General features: G+C 39.0%; 1 protein-coding gene across 31 annotated transcripts in view; it reads right to left on the reverse strand.

Annotated features, from left to right (window-relative positions):
- The window catches only part of NSUN6 (NOP2/Sun RNA methyltransferase 6), a 141,256-nt gene extending 120,856 nt beyond the window's left edge, over positions 1-20,400 (reverse strand). For 18 of the 31 annotated variants that reach the window (XM_063709936.1, XM_063709935.1, XM_063709933.1 and 15 more), the window contains exons 1-3: positions 12,272-12,834; positions 9,631-9,786; positions 3,613-3,692 (exon numbers count right to left, since the gene is read on the reverse strand). In XM_063709936.1, the coding sequence (XP_063566006.1) occupies positions 3,613-3,692; positions 9,631-9,786; positions 12,272-12,346 (311 nt within the window). In that variant the 5' untranslated portion in view covers positions 12,347-12,834. Of the gene's footprint in view, positions 1-3,612; positions 3,693-9,630; positions 9,787-12,271; positions 12,835-16,175; positions 16,327-20,300 lie in introns of those variants that run through there. The other 13 variants (XM_063709938.1, XM_063709937.1, XM_055354132.2 and 10 more) reach the window with 9 other exon arrangements.
- Positions 20,401-20,427: the final 27 nt, after the last annotated feature.

The raw sequence follows: 20,427 nt of genomic DNA on the forward strand, positions 1-20,427 counted from the left end.
ACCGCATCCATGTGAATTATACTTGGGAAATAACAATGTTATAAAGCTTGACAATGTTAAAAAAAAAAAAACAAAAACAAAAAACTGGCCAGGCATGGTGGCTGGCACTTGTAATCCTAGCACTTTGGGAGGCTGAGGAGAGTGGATCACTTGAGCTCAGGAGTTTGAGACCAGCCTGGGCAACACGGCAAGACCTCGTCTCAAACAAACAAACAAACAAACAAAAAACAACAACAGTAAATACAAATTAGCTGGTAGGAATTTTAGGGAAAATTTAACTCCAGGAACCTCTTCATTTCTCATAATGGAAAGTCAAAAGAGACTTAATAGGCCGGGTGCGGTGGCTCACGCCTGTAATCCCAGCACTTTGGGAGGGTGAGGTAGGCGGATCATGAAGTCAGAAGTTGGAAACCAGCCTGGCCAATTTGGTGAAACACAGTCTCTACTAAAAATACAAAAATTAAGCCAGGTGTGGTAGCATGCGCCTGTAGCCCCAGCTACTGGGGAGGCTGAGTCAGGAGAACTGCTTGAACCTGGGAGGGGAAGGTTGCAGTGAACCAAGGTCACATCACTGCACTCCAGCCTGGGTGACAGACTTGAGACTCCATCTCAAAAAAAAAAAAAACAAAAAAATTTTAAAAACAGATACTTAATAAAAATCAGGAGTTAAAAAAACAAAAAGGAATTGACTTACTCTTTTTAGGAATGAAAGGTGGGTATGTGAATTTACAATACTAAATAATTTTTTCAGGCTTCCCTGCAATAGCTCACCATTTGTATTTATACATTCACTCATGTTCTGATGAGTAGCTTAGATCACTACAAACAACAGAATGAAAGGATGATTAAGGCCATGTAAAAGTAAGTATTGAAAATAATTAAAGTTAAATCATCCAAATATTTTAGAGACCTAAAATAGCCAGTATTGGCAAGAATGAAAGCATCAAAATCTCTCATATACTGCTGAAACATTAGCTGGTAAAACTTTGTAGAGGGTAATCTGGTAATATGTCTCCAACTAAAATAAGCACAGACCTTTGAACTGGTTATTCTGTGTCATATCAGTTTGTTCTGCAGACATGCTTATGCAAGTCCACAAATATTCACTCTAACACCTCTCGTAACAATGAAAAACAGGAAAAAACTAAATGTCTATCAATGGACGACAGAAAATTTAAACTGAGCTAAATGATAAAATATACTGTTCGTGCAGCCATTAAAAAGAATGAAATGGTGTTACATAATCGTGGAACGATATCCATTAAACATTTTTAAGTGAACACAAAAGCAAATTGCAGAACATTGTAATCTTTTCTATTTTCTAAAAATGAGTACACATGATTACACATGTGCATTCATGTATGCAGCTATAAGCACAGAGACGGTCTATAAAAAATCAAATTTGATGCTCAGAGAAACAAAAGTGGGAGGTGAGGTGGGACAGGAGATGTAACAGATGATTACTTTTATACTTATGTACAACTCTAATTTTTACTTGCTTCTATAAAGAAAAACCTAATTGAACTCTATCTTTAGGGAAACTAAATAAAACTAAAGAATAAAGAAGAAGTGTTTAACAGAATAAGAAATGGCCAAAGTTTGAACCTAAATAAGTACAATTTTGCATCCTCATAAGGAGTGTAGTAACCTCCAAAGATCTGTGATTATGGTCTATTATAGTAGCAACTAACTGGTCCAAAACTAAGAGATGACAGAAATCAGAAGAGCAGCTTCCTGGTAGGGTAGCTGAGTACAAGAGATGTTTCTGGGATAATGGAAATGCTCTATCTTGACTGGGGTGGGTCTTGGCTGCACAGTTGTACATATTTGTCAAAACCCAACAAGCTAAACATTTAAGATCTCTTCGTTTCACTGTATGTACATTTCACCTTTAAACAACTGAATACAAGATGAAAAACTTTAAAAATTAAACTAAATAGAATGAGCCTATACAAATCAACTTTAATTGCAAAAATACATTCTTATAGTAAAAAAAAAAAAAAAAAAAAAAATTACACAAGAAAATTTCCTTTTATTTCCCCCCTCTCTCCCAATCTAATTTCCTCAGAGTTAACCACTATTAAAAGGTGGGTATGTTACAGCTTCTAGATGTTTTTTCACATGTAAATAAATATACATAAATCCACAGTTGTGTACTTTTATTAACTGCAAAAAAAGTAATTATCCCAAGTATGGCAATTTGCTTTTAATACTTAAAAACTGATCATAAACATCTTCTCTGATTGGTAAGTAGAATTCTCCCATATTAAAGGCCATATACTACCCCATTGCATGGACAAATCACAGTTTATTAAACCACTGCTCTATTGCTGCCCACTAAACTGAAGTTTTAACAAACTTCAATTTTAACAAAAGCATTTCTATATTTATTGTAATTCTTAGGAGTTTAAAAAGATTTTAGACCATAATTAGGAATTTTAAAATGCTCCATAGGAATAAAACTCCATTATAATCATTATACTATGAAAACTTATTTTTCCTTTTTTTTTTTTTTTTTTTTTGAGACAAGGTCCCGCTCTGTCTCCCAGGCTGGACTACAGTAGCACAATCATGGCTCACTGCAGCCTCCACCTCCCAGGCTCAAATGATCCTTCCACCTCAGCCTCCTGAATAGCCATGACGACAGGTATGCACCACCATACCCAGCTAATTTTTGTAATTTCTTTTAGTAGAGGTAAGGTTTTGCCATGTTGCCCAGACTGGTCTCCAACTCCTGGGCTCAAGGGATCCGCCTACCTCAGCCTCCCAAAGTGCTGGGATAACAGGAGTAAGTAAGCCACCAGATCCAGCCTGAAAACCTATTTTTCAATTTTCAAACACATGCTTTCCAAATACGTAAACGCGTAGAACATAAATGGCACACAGTAGTTTAACGTAATTGTTGAATTATGAATAAAATTTTACAGGCTGGGCAAGGTGGCTCACATCAGTAATCCCAATACTTTGAGAGGCTAAGGTGGGAGGATTGTTTGAGGCTAGGACTTCAATACCAGCCTGGGACACATAGTGAGACTGTTTCTACAAAATAAAAAATAAATTAGCCAGGTGCAGTGGTGCGCACCTGTAGTCCCAGCTACTCAGAAGCTGAGGTGGTATAATTGCCTGAGTCCAGAAGTTCGAGCCTGCAATGAGCTATGCTTGTGTCCCTGCACTCCAGCCTGGGTAACAGAGCAGGATGCTTTCTCAAAAAATAAAATTTTACAAACATATCAGCTATGAAAGTAGAAAACAGGTTACTCTATATTTTTGTTGCAGCTCAAAAAAGAGTTTTAATTTAGCACTGAAAATTCATATGAAATACAAGTAAACAAATGAAATAAAACCTCGCAGAAAGTAGGGGGGAAAAACATCACTGCACTAAATGGACCTAAAATGCATTATTCTCAAGATCCTAGGACCCATTCCTAGTCTTCTTTTGTATTATTTTCCATGACAGAGTCTAAAGTCTGCATTTATAAAGTTTTGAATTCCTGTTATCTATAGAAAGTTGCTCACAATGGAGAAACTTAGTATTATCACTGAACAATTAAAAAGCTCCCTGTGACAAACTTATTGAGAATAATATAATTTGGAAATGAAGTTCTTACAAACCTGGGTCCAATAACAGGAATAAGTAACACATCTTGAAGGTCTGGATGTTGAAGAATAGGAACACTTAATCCATTAAACTGCTGTTAAAGATAAACATGATTATAAAGCAATCCATACATTTGATACATTTCAACTTATGGAACTTTTCAGTATCATCATCTACCACAGCATGAAGCCCTAGTAGCTCTGGGGCACTTTCACCTTATTCCACGGGATACTGTAAAAATCCAAAAGACCTCAAAACAACAACGTTTTCTCTATTTTAATTCTGAAGTATCCTAACTTCCTTATAAGACTCAATTTTGCTTACTATTTGGCATTATAAACACAAACCGTGGTTACCCTAAATGATTTACTTTAGAAACTTTTATTTAATATAGAATTACATGTAGTATTCCTTTAAGAAAAGTTTCTGAATAAGATGTTAAAGACTGAGATTACTATTGATAAATACTACCTAATATACACAATCAACACTGGCATCCATGTCAGCTTTGGTGAGGAAAAGAAATGTTTATGGTAGAGGTTTGGGATTTTCAGTATCCTCTATTATAATGGAACCAGAAGATTGTCACACTGAAAGCAGGTGCAGGTGCGGGAGCCAGCTCACACCAGCTCAGGAGAGCCACTGCATGCATCTCTTTCCAATTCCATGGTCACACATGTAGCTACCAGGGAACATGGTGAGTATTTATACCACAGAAATCAACAAACACCACAAATTGGGGTTATTTTTCCCAGAAAGGGTTTGTTAAATATGTACCAGCATACCACTGTCACAAGCAGAAGACAATTGGACACCCTACACAGAATAAAAATCAGCTGCATAGGGGACTGGATGACAGGGACCGTATACTCTATTAGAGGGCAGCACGCAAATATTTGACAACAAATCTGCCTTGTAGGTTAGGGTTTATCAACTCCATTTTCACATACTACATAAAAGACCAATCACCACAATGCATGTTTGCATTGCCCCACGGGATTCATACACTATCTACAGAAAACTTCTGAGATCAACTTACTGATTTCTAAGTTGATAAGGAAACAGAAAATAATCGTGCATATTTTAGAAATATAACTTCATATCTACCAAGTCACCAGCTCTCTGAAATTCTGCTTCTTCCAAAGGGTATAGTTATCCAACAGATAACTAATAAGCAATCTGAAAGATAAATTCCACCTCAATCAATCAAATCCTTCTTCCTTTCTCTTTCCCTCCCTCCTTCATCATTTTGATAGCCTTACAGTATCAATTACAGGGAACAAATCTTGCCAAAGAGAAGATAATGAACTTCGATTTTTGTTTTGTTTTATTAAGTAACATTTGATTTAGACTGTAGAAATATCTTATACAGAGATCAAAGCTTCTCAAGCCAAAGGTCATTGTCTCTCCCTTTCGATTAGGAGCATGTTAATATATAAACAAAACCCATAAAACCACACATGTACATACCCTTCATAACACACGTTTTTTTCCAAACCAAGCATATCACCAGCTTCTTTTAATGTTGGTTTCTGCCCTATGCTATTTTAAAACAGCCTTATTGAGATAATTTACATACCATAAATTTCACCCATTTTAAATGTACAATTCAATGATTTTTAGTAAATTTAAAGAACGGTACTCCAGTTTTAGACAATTTCCATCATCCCACAAAGATCCTTCATGCTCACTGGCAGTCAATCCCTGTTCCCATTGCTAGGCAACCACTATCTTTCTTTCTCTACAAATGTGCCTTTTTCTGGACATTTCACATAAATGGAATACAAACCAAGCATCCCTAGTCTAAAAATCTGAAATGTTACAAATCCAAAACTTTTTGAATGCTGACATGATGCCAGAAGTGGAAAATTCCATACTTGACCTGGACTGGTCAAAGTCAAAATGCAGGCTCACAACACAGTTCATCCAGCCTACCGTGTTTTTGTTGTTGTTGAACAGCTAATTGAGGTATTCTGATGATGCTACTGTGCTGCTTCGTTACCCTGAACACATTTTTTTTTCACCGTATTAAGGTATGTCTTTTTTTTTTTTTTTACTGTTAAGTGCTTACATATGAGTAAGTACAAGAAAATGTTGGCCGGGCGCAGTGGCTCACGCCTGTAATCCCAGCACTTTGGGAGGCCGAGGCGGGTGGATCACGAGGTCAGGAGATGGAGACCATCCTGGCTAACATGGTGAAACCCTGTCTCTACTAAAAATACAAAAAAAAAATTAGCCGGGTGTGGTGGCGGGCGCCTGTAGTGCCAGCTACTCGGGAGGCTGAGGCAGGAGAATGGCGTGAACCCAGGAGGCGGAGCTTGCAGTGAGCCAAGATCACGCCACTGCACTCCAGCCTGGGCGACAGAGCGAGACTCCGTCTCAAAAAAAAAAAAAAAAAAACAAAAAAAAAAACTGAAAACATATAGGTCAGGCACGGTGGCTCACTCCTGTAATCCCAGCACTCTGTGAGGCCGAAGCAGGTGTATAACCTGAGCTTAGGGGTTTGAGACCAGCCTGGCCAACACAGTGAAACCCTGTCTCTACTAAAAATACAAAAATTAGCTGGGTGTCTTTGAGCGCACCTGTAATCCCAGCTACTCAGGTGGCTGAGGCAGGAGAATTACTTGAACCTGGGAGGCAGAGGTTGCAGTGAGCTGAGATCGCGCCATTGCACTCCAGCCTGGCTGACAGAGCGAGACTCCCTCTCAAAAAAAAAAAAAAAAAGAAAATGTATATAAATACAATTTTCTCTGTATATAAATTCAGAGTCAGGAATGATAATGATGTCAAACAACCAGATTGTCCACATGGCTGAGATAGTGACACCTTTGCTTTCTGATGGTTTAATGTATATAAACTGTTTCCTGCACAAAATTATATAAAATATTGTGTAAAATTACCTTCAGGCTATGTATACAAGGTGAATATGAAACATAAAAGAATTTCATGTTAGACTTGGGTCCCACATCCTTTATCTCTCATTATATACATGCAAATATTCTAAAAGCTAAAAAATCCAAAATTTGAAACAATATGTAGCATCTGTGTCTACCTTCTTTAATATTTTTGAGGTTAATCCATACTGTAGCATGTATCAGTTCACTCTAGTTCATAATTTTTATTGCTGAAGGATTCTACTGTATGAATATATCACATTTTGTTTATCTACTTAAGAGCTGATGTATATTTGGAGTATCCCCTTTTGATTATTATGAGTAGTGCTGCTATGAACATTCATGCTGGAGAATTTATATGAACATATGTTTTCATTTATTTGGAGTATATACCTAGGAGTGGAATTGCTGGGTTTTAGAGTATGATTAACTTTTTAAGATACCACCAATGTTCCAAAGAGATCATATTATTTACATTTCAACCTACAATGTTTGAAGATTCCAGCTTCTCCATATTGTCACCAGCCTAATTAAATTTTATATTATTAAATTTCAGGCCAGGCACGGAGATATATGGGATTCACGCGTGTAATCCCAACACTTTGGGAAGCCAAGGCACGCAGATCATTTGAGGTTAGGAGTTCGAGACCAGCCTGGCCAACATGGTGAAATCCCATCTGTGCTAAGAATATCAAAATTAGCCGAGCATTGTGGCGAGTTCATATAATCCCAGCTACTCGGGAAGCTAAGCCAGGAGAATCGCTTGAACCTGGGAGGCGGAGGTTGCAGTGAGCCAAGATCGCACCACTGCACTCCAGCCTGAGCAACAGAGCGAGACTCCATCTAAAAAATAATGATAATAATAATTCAATATGTGGTGCACAGATATTGCGGACAAAACACTTACTTTTATATCATCCTATTCAGGACATCTCTTTAGGACACGTGAACTTTTCAACGTGAAACGAAAAAGAAATCCACAGCCTAAAACCTCCTCCAAGTACGCTTTCTTACTAGAATCGGGTACTGCTTTACCATTGGTTTCCTATCTAGTGACTCTGACCGAAGCTTCCCTGTCCAACGTTAACCTTCAAAGAAAGGGACCCAAAGCCCAGAGTGACTGATCCTAGCCCATGGGATCTTGTATATCCAGACTAGGATGCTAAAATATCCATGTTCTGGAAATCATTTGTTTGTTATGAAAAGAAAAATAATAAAGCCAGGCACATGGCCTCACGCCTGTAATCCCAGCACTTTGGGAGGCCAAGGTGGGCAGATCACAGGGTCAGGAGTTCGAGACCAGCCTGGCCAATATGGTAAAACCCCATCTCTACTAAAAATACAAAAATGTGGCAGGCGTCTGTAGTCCCAGCTACTTGGGAGGTTGAGGCAGGAGAATCGCTTGAACACAGGAAGCAGAGGTTGCAGTGAGCCAAGATCGTGCCACCGCACTGCAGCCTGGGCGACAGAGTGAGACTCCCTCTCAAAACAAAACAAAAAAAATCTGGATCTGAGTTATAGATACTTCCAGTGGGCCTCAGAACAGTTTCCTTTTTATTAGCTGAAAACATATACATGGTTATGGAAAAGTAATGATTTTAGTTGCTTAGGGCAACTACTTATGTTTTATACCTGTCATTACTCTCAATAAGATTATCACTATCAATAAAAATCAGATTAATTTTTTAAAAATCTTATTTAATTATTATACTAAGGTTTGGTCTCATACACTGAGATGCCATAGCTGGTTCTTCTAATAACATGGTCGTCTATTCACAACTTGGTACTTACAGAATTGTTCTTAAAGAGAGTATGATAAAGATTCCATAAATGTAATAGAGAGATTTTTTAAAAGGGGATAAGTGACTCAGTGATAATTTTCTGAAATTTTCTAAATAACTAAACACAGCTTGTGATTGACAAATGGAAACCCTTTAATCATGGTTGCCTCTCACTTTTAATTCAGACACAAATAAGGCAGAAATGAGTCTGCTGACACCCACGTTACATGTTACCAGTCACTGAATAACTACAGTATACAATTTATGTGTACCTCTCAGCATCTATTTTTCTACATCCTACATTGCTGTTGAGGTAAATTTCAGTGTACAGTGTATGAAACACATAAGGCAAAGCTTTCAAAAGCAAAAAAGTATATACAAGATAACTCAAAAAAATATAAACAAGATAACTCATACTTTCTGCTTAGAAGTCATAAATGCCATTTTATAATATTGTTTTCATCTGTAAGAGGAATATTTTGCCAAAACTATTTTATTGGTTGGATAAAAAAAGTCTCATGCTGTTTTACATTGAAAATAGATTCAGATTCATCATCTTAATTTCCTGGTTTTATAAAACACAAGGCGCTCAACACCTTGTTTTTTGGTCTTTTTTTTTTTTTGAGACAGAGTCTCATTCCATCGCCCAGGCTGGAGTGCAGTCATGCAATTTCGGCTCACTGCAACCTCCACCTCCCGGGTTCAAGGGATTACTCGTGCCTCAGCCTCCCAAGTAGCTGAGATCACAGGCATGTGCCATCATGCCCAAATAATTTTTTTATATGTTTTAGTAGAGACAGGGTTTCGCCATGCTGGCCAGGCTGGTCCCAAAGTCCTGGCCTCATGTGATCCACCTGCTTCAGCCTCCCAAAGTGCTGGGATTACAGGCATGAGCCACCACGCCTGGCCCAACATCTATTTTTTTATGTCAATTAACAATATAATCTCACGGGTACTTAGTATGTACCTCCTTACCCCTGGGCTTATCTCAGCTATACCATCTGTCCTCCTGGTCATTATATGCTACTTATCACAAAGCCACAGGTTTTTAAGGTTAGACTGGACTTCTTCACATGTATTTTAATGATGAAGCTACTAAGGCCCAGTTTAATGCGGCCCAGAGGGGTTTAACGACCTATTTTAGTCACCAAAAATGAATAAATTTAGAATCAGAAGTACTAGGTTCAAGTTCTAGCATTACCACCTAGGATAACTTTGAAGAACTTACCATTCATGGTCCTCAATCTCCTTATCTGTAAAACTGGAAGTGTATTATATCATTCACAGGATTTTAATGGAAAACATGGTAGACTGCAAAAATGTAATGATGTACAAATGACAGAAAATTTCCACAAACCTTCTGAAGTTCATCAAGTAACAGATTTTTCACATGTTGTACTGAGGCTAAATGTGTATTCACTCTGACAGTTGTGAATGACGGAGGATGTGACAGGTGCTTTAACAAAGTTTCAAACTTCCTTTCTGCTTCTTGTTTACCTAAAGCAGTCACAATCTAAAAAGAAGAAGTTAATGTTTAAATTTCCTGAGAATTAAAAACAGTCAGCAGAGCATCCTTATATATTAATTCCATCTAATGAAACATCGCTTAGCAATTGTTCAGCTCCATTCTATTTTGCTGTATTGTTTATATGTTAATAGCAACTAAGGAAATAGTAATACTTCACGGGGTTCTTCGGCTTAAACATGGTAATAAACACCTAAGAAAATGCCTGAAATAAAGGGCTTAGAAAAACATTGCCTAAACTTCAAAGCATTACGAACATTTTCCAAATATTAGTATCTGCTACATTTATTCACATAAATTCAGGAATTCAGTCTATTTATAATGCATTACCATTACAGCATCTCTGTAGAGCTAACATTATATCCAAGTTAGTTGGATGTTAGCTAATTAGCTAACATCATATCCAAGAGCAAACTGGGTGGTATCCTTTTAAAATACCAATATTTAAAGTAATATTGATATAGTCACTGTCATATAAAGATTCCCCTAGGACATCAGCTTTTTAATATGGTGTTATTAAATGTAACAAATATATATTATCCAAAAAAGATGAGTAGCAAAGACACCTGTCAGCCATGACAGTATAAAGACTCAACAATATTCCCTTGTAATTAACCGAAGCTTTTCAAGAAACGTATTTCTTTTTTTCCCTATTTGACTAAACCCTGCTTTACAGAATCTTCACAAACCACTTGTTAGCCTACTCATGCACCAGCCTTAAAAGTATTCATACTTTCTCAAGGTTTAGTCTTATCAAAAGTGAACATTCAGCCTGGGCAACATGGTGAAACCCCATCACTACAAACAATACAAATGTTATTAGCCAGAGTGGTGGCCCCTGTCTGAGGTCCCAGCTACTCGGGAGGCTGAGGTGAGAGGATCACTTGAGCCCCAGAGGTCGAAGCAGCAGTGAGCTGTGATCACGTCACTGCACTCCAACATGGGCAACAGAGGGAGACCCTGTCTCAAAAAAAAAAAAAAAAAAAAAGGCATAAAACTTAATATTCCTTTCCCTTCAATACTTTTCACAAAGGCATAGCTTTTCATTTTGTAAAACCACACCACTGATGAGGCTCGAGGCAGAGGCAGTGTCAAAGAAAGACGTTTGGATCTCCTTTATAAAACGATGTTCTCCATTTTAAAATCTGCTGAAAAAAATTGTGGAATGCCCCTACTTCTCCTAATATGTGCCTTATGTTTCAAGTCCCTTGAAATCAACAGAATATATTTTCTCTTTCCATACAGTCTAGTCCCTCAACCTAATCTTTGGAAATGAAACGCAGAAATCAAATCTAAAAGGCATGGCTTCAATAACATATTCAAAAATGAGTAACATTTAAGTGGTGTTACTCTAACTAAAAAAACTAAAGATTTCAAAAAAACAAAGTTGCTTAGAGGCAACATGGTAAAGTGGAAGAGAGGACAGGCTTTGCAATAAAAGACAATCAACATTTACTGAGGACTTCTGTGGCAGGCACTGCCAATAGCAAACAAAATTAACATTTTTTGAAGACTTACATGCCAAAACAATGCAAGTTCTTTTCATTTACGTTTAATATCCTAAAACAACCTGGTAAAATATTTTTAACTTGACTAAAAAATTAAAGATTTGAAAAAAAACAAAGTTGCTTAGAGGCAGCATGGTAAAATGGAATAGACAACAGGCTTTGCAATCAAAGATAATCAACATTTACTGAGGACTTTAGCAAATAAAATTAACATTTTTTGAGGACTTACATGCCAAAACAATGCTAGTTGTATTCACTTACGTTTAATATCCTAAAACAACCTGGTAAGTTATTTTTAACCATTCTCAATTTTTCACAGAAGAGAAAAATCTAGGTTAAGCCACGTAATTTACAAAGCACTAGAATGCAAATCAAGTGCCTGAGATTCAAAAGCTGTACCTTTGTTCATTACACCTGAACTCTTTCCCTCCAGATTTCAATAGTTACTTGATAGCTGTGTCAACTTGGATCAGTTACACAATTTCTTGAGCAGTCAGTTTTCTCGACTATTAAAAGAGGAATAAACCTCTAAGAAAAAAAAGTTTGTGAAGATTAAAGATGCAAATCTCCTAGCACAACTGCTGGCATTTAAGAGGCACTCAACAAATTACAGAATCCTTTTCACCTGAGTGCCAAAGCCAGCGCTCTTTTAAAATTCGATTCGAGTTCTTGAAGACAGGGACCTTTTCTTGTTCATCCTTGTAACCCTTTGTGCCATGCCTGACAGGCACATGCCTTTTTTCCCTTCTTTTCCACTCCTAAGTGTTAAAACATATACCTTATTCACTTCGTATCTCAGTAAGCTTTAATACCTGTAGAAACATATTGGTATTTTTACACTTGATAGACAAGTAGTAAGGAACGATGGCTGTCAAGATTTCCCTTTATACTTATTTCTATTTCTCTCGAGTGTGCGAATATTTGAGTTTTTGCAAAATATCATCTAACATCTTTACCTGACCTACCTCCTTATTCATAAAGCCTTCCTTAAGATAGTTTTCAACCTCGGGTCTCAAAGATATCTTAGGGAAAATAGACATTTTTCCTGTTTAGTTCTCCACCAAGAGAAATGCTGGAAAACGGTGTTTTGTTTTTTTTTTCTTTCCGAATTAATAGTGACGAGTGTCTTGACACCAGATGCTCAGGAAAATCTTGCCGATCACGCTGAGTTAATTTCGGAAATGCAGAGGTACACGCTTTCTCAAGCCTAGCCGATTAGAAGGGGCTGCCGGGCTTCCACCACACCTCATCGAGGCAATGTTTTCTGGTAGAGATGCTCATGGAAATCATTGAGCCAATGCCACTCACGTTGCAAAGAACCAAAAAAAGAAAAAAATGCTTAGTAACTGAATCCGTGGTGAAACGGACGCAGATCAGTAAGCCAGGCTGACAGCAGCTCGGTCCCTTTATCTTTTCTATCAATTTCCAAACACGCGCCCCCTATTTCTCGGCGGAAAGTCGCTTCCGGCTTACGTCACGTCCGGCACTTGCGGCCCACCCCTCCCTTTCCGGTCTCCCAATCCGCAGCCGCAAGTTTCCCCAACACTACGTCACGCTACGCCACGCCACGCCACGCCACGCCACGCCACGCCCCCGGAGGTTCCTAACCCTGCGTGAGGCTTTTTCACCTGCCTCAGGTTAAGTAGGCAGGGCCTGCGGGCGGGATGGTCCAAGATATTTAGTTCCCGGTACCGGAGGGCTAGGTGCCAGGAGCAATGGGGAAACTGCCAAATGGCGGGGGTTGAGTGGAAGATGTTGCTGGACTGAAAAAAGGCACAGCCCAGTTGCTGTCCTGCCAGATGTCCTCCAGTTAGAGGATGAGGCCAGAATTTGGGCGCATCAGCCACCGTTTGATTTCATGACATGATTTTACCTCTCTCAGGCATACAGATATGACTTCAGTTGTGAAGTTCATAGGGTTCATATTTTTGAAAGTTGGGCTAATGGTCTGTTAATATCCAATGCTCAGGTAAAACTTAAAACCCACAGATAGTGTTTACAGCTAGTTATAAGGCTAACTGCTACTTATATCATAGTTGACATATTCTTTAGAGTTTGGAAGACCCTTGCCATTATTTTTTTTTCTTTTTTTTCATCATAAGCAGACAAGGATATAGATTCAAAGAACGAGGATATCTAACCAAACTCACTGAGTCATTTTATAATTGTACAGGAAAGTCAAAATAATTCTTATCACCTTGACATGTGTTTTTTGCAGCCCACCATGGTAATTTACACATAAGTATAGGAAAGGGTTTTTTATTGTTTTTTTCTCTTTAATTTTCACACCGAATTATACACACAGACACACACAGATAGAACAGGTACTTTCCATGACACACCAACTCTTTACCAGAAAGAGTAGAAAATAATGTATGACCATTATACCACACAACAACCTGCAAGTTGTTTATCATTTTCTCTGCTCTTTTTTTTTTGAGTCTCTGTCGCCCAGACTGGAGTGGAATGGTGGGATCTCGACTCACTGCAACCTCCACCTCCTGGTTCAAGAGATTCTCCTGCCTTGGCCTCCCCAGTAGCTAAAATTACAGGCATGTGCCACCAGGCCCAGCTAATTTTTGTAATTTTAGTAGAGACGGGGTTTCACCATGCTGGCCAGGCTGGTCTCAAACTCCTGACTTCAACTGATCTGACTGTCTAGCCTCCCAAAGTGCTGGGATTACAGGCGTAAGCCACCACACCCAGCCCATTTTCTCTGTTTTAAAGAGTAAATCAAGGTTCCTAGGGTTGAAACAACTCTCCATGTTCTCACAAATAAAAAGCCAGGATAAAGACTAGTAATTTGGCTTCTAGAGCCAATACCTTGTCCTTGACCATAGCATATTTCTTCAATAAATCCATGAGATTCTTTCATGGCTAAAACATCTGAAAGTGATAAATGTCTAAATCAGACATTTCCAAAGGAATTTCTGTAGCCTCAATTTCATGGTGACCATAGCACCACTGATGGCTGGAATCTGTATTTTAGCGATAAAGGAGGAGAAACAAGTTGAACTACATTTTAAACTCCACAAGGATAGAGACTTTATCACACCACTATGTACCCAAGCCTAATCCATAATAGGCACTCAAATACTTACTGAATGACTAAATGAAAAGATGGATGAACACCTCTATAAACTATGGAAAGAAAATGCTGATAAAGCATTTGCCAGAAATTACTTCACTAGTGCCACACACGGACAGTATTGAGGACATTTAGACTTTTTTGTTTGAGATGGAGTCTCATTCTGTCGCTCAGGCTGGAGTGCAGTGGTGCTATCTCAGCTCACTGCAACCTCTGCCTCCCAGGTTCAAGTGATTCTCCTGCCTCAGCCTCCCCAGTAGCTGGGATCATAGGTGCCCACCACCACGCCTGGCTAATTTTTGTATTTTTAGTAGAGATGGGGTTTCACCATGTTGCTCAGGCTGGTCTCAAACTCCTCAGCTAAAAGTGATCCACCCACTTCGGCCTCCCAAAGTGCTGGGATTACAGGCGTGAGCCACCACACCCAGCCATTTAGACTATTCTTGACTAGATGTTATTGTAATGACAGTTAATGTTGATGAAGATATCTCTTGGGATTCTAACGCTGGATCCAAGAAAAGCATATTACAAAACAAGAGGTTGGCATAGTAGATACGTGCTATGTAAGCAAAGGAGAACTACTCTATGAATACACCCATATAAGATTTATTTAGGCTACAAGTTCTTAATATGGGTGATATGGCTCCCCAGGGTGTGGGGAACTCAGGGGGGACTGAAACAATTTTTGATACAATCTCACTCTTTTTAGTTTGTGGAACTCCAAAGCTTAACCTTACCAAAACAATCATTCCTGAGCATTTAATTTCATGGTAAGGGTATGGGAGAATTAGCAGGAAAAAATGTCTAGAAAGGCTTTTTAGGGGGATGATAATTTTAAAAGGTTGATAAAACACTGATTTAGGTGATCACTTCCCTCGAGTCTCACTCTGTCACCCAGGCTGGAGTGCAATGGCATGATCTCGGCTCACTGCAACCTCCGCTTCCTGGGTTCAAGCGATTCTCCTGCCTCAGCCTCCTGAGTAGCTGGTATTACAGGTGCCTGCCACCATGCCCAGCTAGACAGTTAACTAATTTCTATCTAGTCCTCCCTTTTTCTGTTCTTCCAGGTTGCCTTTTTATTTCTTCTATGACAGACATGCCTCTTTTACTTGCCAAAATGTTATTTCAGATTGATCTTGGAAGAAAGGTCTTAATTCTGCCTCTGGCTATCTCCATTCAAGGGAACTTCTTTCCTTCTTAATTTCAAACCTGAATGGTTCTATGAAAATAACATGACACCTGTAGTCACCCATTCACCCATAAATCCAATCCTGTATCAGTACAGCAGCTCCAGTCTAAGCTCAAATTTATTTGGCATTTGAGCACAATAAATTAGGGACTATAATATCTGGAAAGTGGCCTGGCACAGTGGCTCATGCCTGTAATCCCAACACTTTGGGAGGCTGAGGTGGGTGGATCACGAAGTCAGGAGTCCAAGACCAGCCTGATCAATATGTAAAACCCCATCTGTACTAAAAATGCAAAAATTAGCCTGGCGTGATGGCACGTGCCTGTAGTCTCAGCTACTTGGGAGGTTGAGGCAGGAGAATCGCTTGAACCAGGGAGGCAGAGGTTGCAGTGAGCCAAGATTGTGGCACTGCACTCCAGCCTGGGCGAGACTCTGCCTCAAAAAATAAATAAATAAATAAAATTAAAAAGTCTGGAAAGTAAAGGGAAGAATGAATACGATTTAGTTCAGAATACTGCCAGGATTAAACAAACAAAAAATCAATCTTGGATTGGTTCATCTTTATTTCTAGAAATAATACTATATACCTTACCGAGAACTTCCCATTTTTCTTGCCACGCTTATGGAACATTGGAAATTAGCACCATAATTTGCTTTGGGGAACACTTCTCTGAAAATCCAGCAGTCCAACTGTTGCCAGAGTTAAATCCCTGGCTGCTTTATCTTGCACATATCCTTCCCACCTAAGAAAGGAACAAACAACATAGATTCTTACAAAGAAAATGGTATTAACATATGACTGAAGTTTAGCAGGGTTCCTGGGCAATCTATATCTTTGACACCTCTGGTGTCAAGCTACTAGGGTGCAGATTCCAGTTCTTGCGTTCTTGCAACCTCAGTCAAGTATTAAAGTTCTTTGCACTTCAATTTCTTCATCTGTGAAATACAGATAATAGCTCCTGCTTCATAATTTTACTATAAACCAAACAAATTAGGTAGAGTGCTTTAAATGGTACTAGAACAAAGTCCTCTGTAAATGTTACATAGTATTATCATACATGTACTGAAGGAATGGCTATAGGATAGTGAAACGTCATTTGTGAGGAAAGAACTAAAGTGACCCAAATTCTGACATGTCAAGAGAGTCAACTTTTCTATCTAAGGGAGGAGTGAAGATTTCAGGTGTTTAGGAAATGTAAGAGGCTCCACCCGAAGGAATGGGACTGTAGTAAAGAGGGGCAAAGCTGTTTCCAGAGAAGAGAGGACCAGAAACTTCAAGAAATTGAGTCAGCTTCAAAAGCCAAAAACCTACTATAAATGGGTAATTTATAAGCCACCATGACTGCCACTGAGCAGCCGAGCCCCTAAAGGACTACATGTGTTGATGATACAAGCTTTGAAGTACCTGTTGGAAGGAGCATTTATCAAATGTAGGAAGGCTGGTGACATTGAGCCCTAAACTACAGAAGAGATGTCAATTCTCATTGATTGAATTATGACCAAAGTCATAGACCTATAGCTAGTTTGATCTAGTAGATATTTTCAAACTCAGGATATTATGGCTTCTCTTTGTAAACATAAAGCAACTTTGTCAGAAATTTATCAACATTTTATCAACATACTTTTCGTAATGACAGGAGCAAGACGTTTCTTTTATATTACTTACAGCATCAAAAATTGTTGGTCTCTCAATAGATATTTACAGAAGGCGATCATACTGATTTCAGACCATATGGCAGGGAGAATTTTCTGACGGGAAATCTATCAGTCACACCTAATCTGGAGACTGATCAACTAAACTAAAATCACAATGGGCATTACCTTAAAGGTTGAGGAAAGTTAAAAAATGGTGGCTTCCAGCACTTTGGGAGGCCAAGACAGGTGGATCACGAGGTCAGGAGTTCAAGACCAGCCTGACCAACATGGTGAAACCCCATCTCTACTAAAAATACAAAAATTAACTGGGCATGGTGGTGCATGCCTGTAATCCCAGCTACTCAAGAGACTGAGGCAGGAAAACTGCTTGAACCCGGGAGGCAGAGGTTGCAGTGAGCTGAGATCACACAACTGCACTCCAGCCTAGGTGACAGAGTGAGACTCCGTTTAAAAAAGGTAATGGACAAATTGATCAGAGTTGTGTAAGTAATAAATTGAATTCAATTACAGCTACAGCTAGCTCTTCCAAGTATTATCTGAAGTTAGTTTGTAATAGTTCCTTTTAAAAACATCTTATAGTTTTATTTTTTAAATTCCCGAGTTGTTTGACATTTTTCTTCCTTGAACTCTTTAAAATATTTTGTTGAACTGGATAGAGATTTTACTGGGATTCCAATTTAATTAAAGGAAGTTATTTCCAATGAACACTTAAGAAAATTAGTTACAATCCTTTTTTTTTTTTTTTTTTTTTTTTTTTTTTTGGTTCAGACAGGGTCTCACTCTGTCACCCAGGCTGGAATCCAGATGCACGATCTTAGCCCACTGCAGTCTTGACCTCCTTGGCTCAAATGAGCCTCTTGCCTCAGCCACCCCATTAGTCGGGACTACACATGTGCACCACCATGTCCAGCTAATTTTTGTATTTTTTTGTAGAGACAGGATTTCTCCATGTTGTCTGGGTTGATCTAAAATTCCTGGGCTCAAGTAATCCACCTGCCTTGGCCTCCCAAACTGCTAGCATCACAGGCATGAGCCACCGTGTCTCTCCTAATGTAATTGAAAGTATTTTTTCTAACAGATCGATAGGTACATCAGCATGATTTCTGTTTAGATAATACACAAGTATATTCTGTTAATCAATCATATTACTTTTGATAATTGTGGCTATTTTTCTTTCCCTCCAGTTTGTAAAAATTTTAGATTTCCAAATCAGCAAATAAAACTTTTAAATATGAAAAGATATTTTTAAAATATTAGAACAGTCTCATTGTCAGGTAAATTGTTCATAAGAAAGGTGTTAAAAGTAAGTTAAAAGTAAATTTTAACGAACTGAAAACTTCAACACTAAAGTTTTCTGAAATTTCAAAGAAGCAAAACCAATAAAAATATCAACAGCCATGTTCAAATAAATACATTCATTCCACTCAGTTAAAAGTAGAAGTATAATTCAAACTTACTGTCTCTAAAATATCATAAAAATGTTTAAGAAATCTATAGTTTTTTTGCTTCAAATCTCTGCATTTTATTTTATTTTTATTTTTTTAGACGGAGTCTCACTCTGTCGCCAGGCTGAAGTGCCCTGGTGTGATCTCTGCTCCCTGCAACCTCTGCCTCCCGGGTTCAAGCAATTCTCCTGCCTCAGCCTCCTGAGTAGGTAGGATTACAGGCGCGCGCCACCACACCCGGCTAATTTTTGTATTTTTAGTAGAGACAGGGTTTCACCATGTTGGCCAGGATGGTCTCCATCTCTTGACTTCGTGATCCACCCGCCTCAGCCTCCCAAAGTGCTGGGATTACAAGCGTGAGCCCCAGCGCCCAGCCAAATGTCTGCATCTTCATACAAAAATGCTTTGTTCTTTTCAGAAATGGTTTCTTAGAAATCCGAAAGCCAGAAAAAAAAAAAAAGCAGAATGTGGTTTACATCCATGTCTAACAATTGAAGAAGCTGTTACAGAATCTAAAGTTTGTTTTGTGATAATGAAGCTAGGACTAAAAATGTCCTTTTAAGCCATTACTTACACAAACACAAAATTATTCACATTTATGGTCCAACTGATAGTCATGAAAGTTAAGTTTGCATAGGCTCAGTACATTCTTTTTCCTCTACATAGGAGGTTGAAACTTGCCTTTAATGTTGCAACGTTGGAGCATATTATCCTGCATCTAAGTCTTAAAGGGTCTTTAAACCATAGCACTGGGAGGACGTAAGTCATACATTCTCCTTGTACAGGTTAACTCAAGAGTTTGGCATGTTAAAAGGCCACGTTGCCAAGGTTAAAATCCAACCATCTGACTGAAGTCAGAGTCTAAAAAAATTTTAAGCTTGCTCCTCCGTCAACTGGTTTCAAGGACATTGAGTTTCGTTTCATGCCAGGCTGTGAAGCTTTTCTTTTCAATGCTAGAACCTAACCATGGAAAGTGGAATTGAAAACAATTACACAGCGAATTGGCTTATGCGTGGACTTCGATCTGGGATCCACGAACATACCTAATGCTTGGCAAAATGGAGAGGGGTGCTATGTGTTATTATTATGTGTTATTATTAATCACATAACTCAACTCTGTGGCTCCAGGCCTTCCATGGCTCGTCTCCCAATCAATTCTTTTCAGAACTAAGAATCACGACAGGGGCCGGGCGCGGCGGCTGAGCCTGCAATCCCACCACTTTGGGAAGTAGAGGCAGGAAGATCGCTTGAGCCCAGGAAATTGAGTCCCCCATGGCAACACAGCCCGACCTCGTCTGCAATCGATCAATGAGTACATAAATGCATAAGCCAATGAATGAATACGTGAATGAATAGATTAATAAATGAATGAAGAAGAATCACGGCAGAACTCCTAACCCCTAGCACGCCTGCCTAGGGGAACAGGAAGAAGTCAGGGAAAAAACACTCTTCACTTCTGTGAGTTTTCTAAGGGCAGCAAACGGCGGCTGCTCACTTAGAGAACCTATGGTCTTTCCTGGCTTTAGAGGTCAGGGAAGCAGCTGCTAGCAGCAAAGAGACTCAAATCACAGGGGAGTCCCACAAACGCTTTGAAGGCTGACATCAGGAGCACGCACCAAGGGAAATTCCCCACCTCCCCGCGATACCGCAAATTCCCAGCCGCTGGCCGTTTGGGACTCTCCCACCGGAAGTGAAACCGAAGAAAACGCCGCGTCGAAGGCGTGGGTTGCCGTAAGCGCGCCG

Source organism: Gorilla gorilla, chromosome 8 (assembly GCF_029281585.2).
Source record: "Gorilla gorilla gorilla isolate KB3781 chromosome 8, NHGRI_mGorGor1-v2.1_pri, whole genome shotgun sequence".
Classification (NCBI taxonomy): domain Eukaryota; kingdom Metazoa; phylum Chordata; class Mammalia; order Primates; family Hominidae; genus Gorilla; species Gorilla gorilla.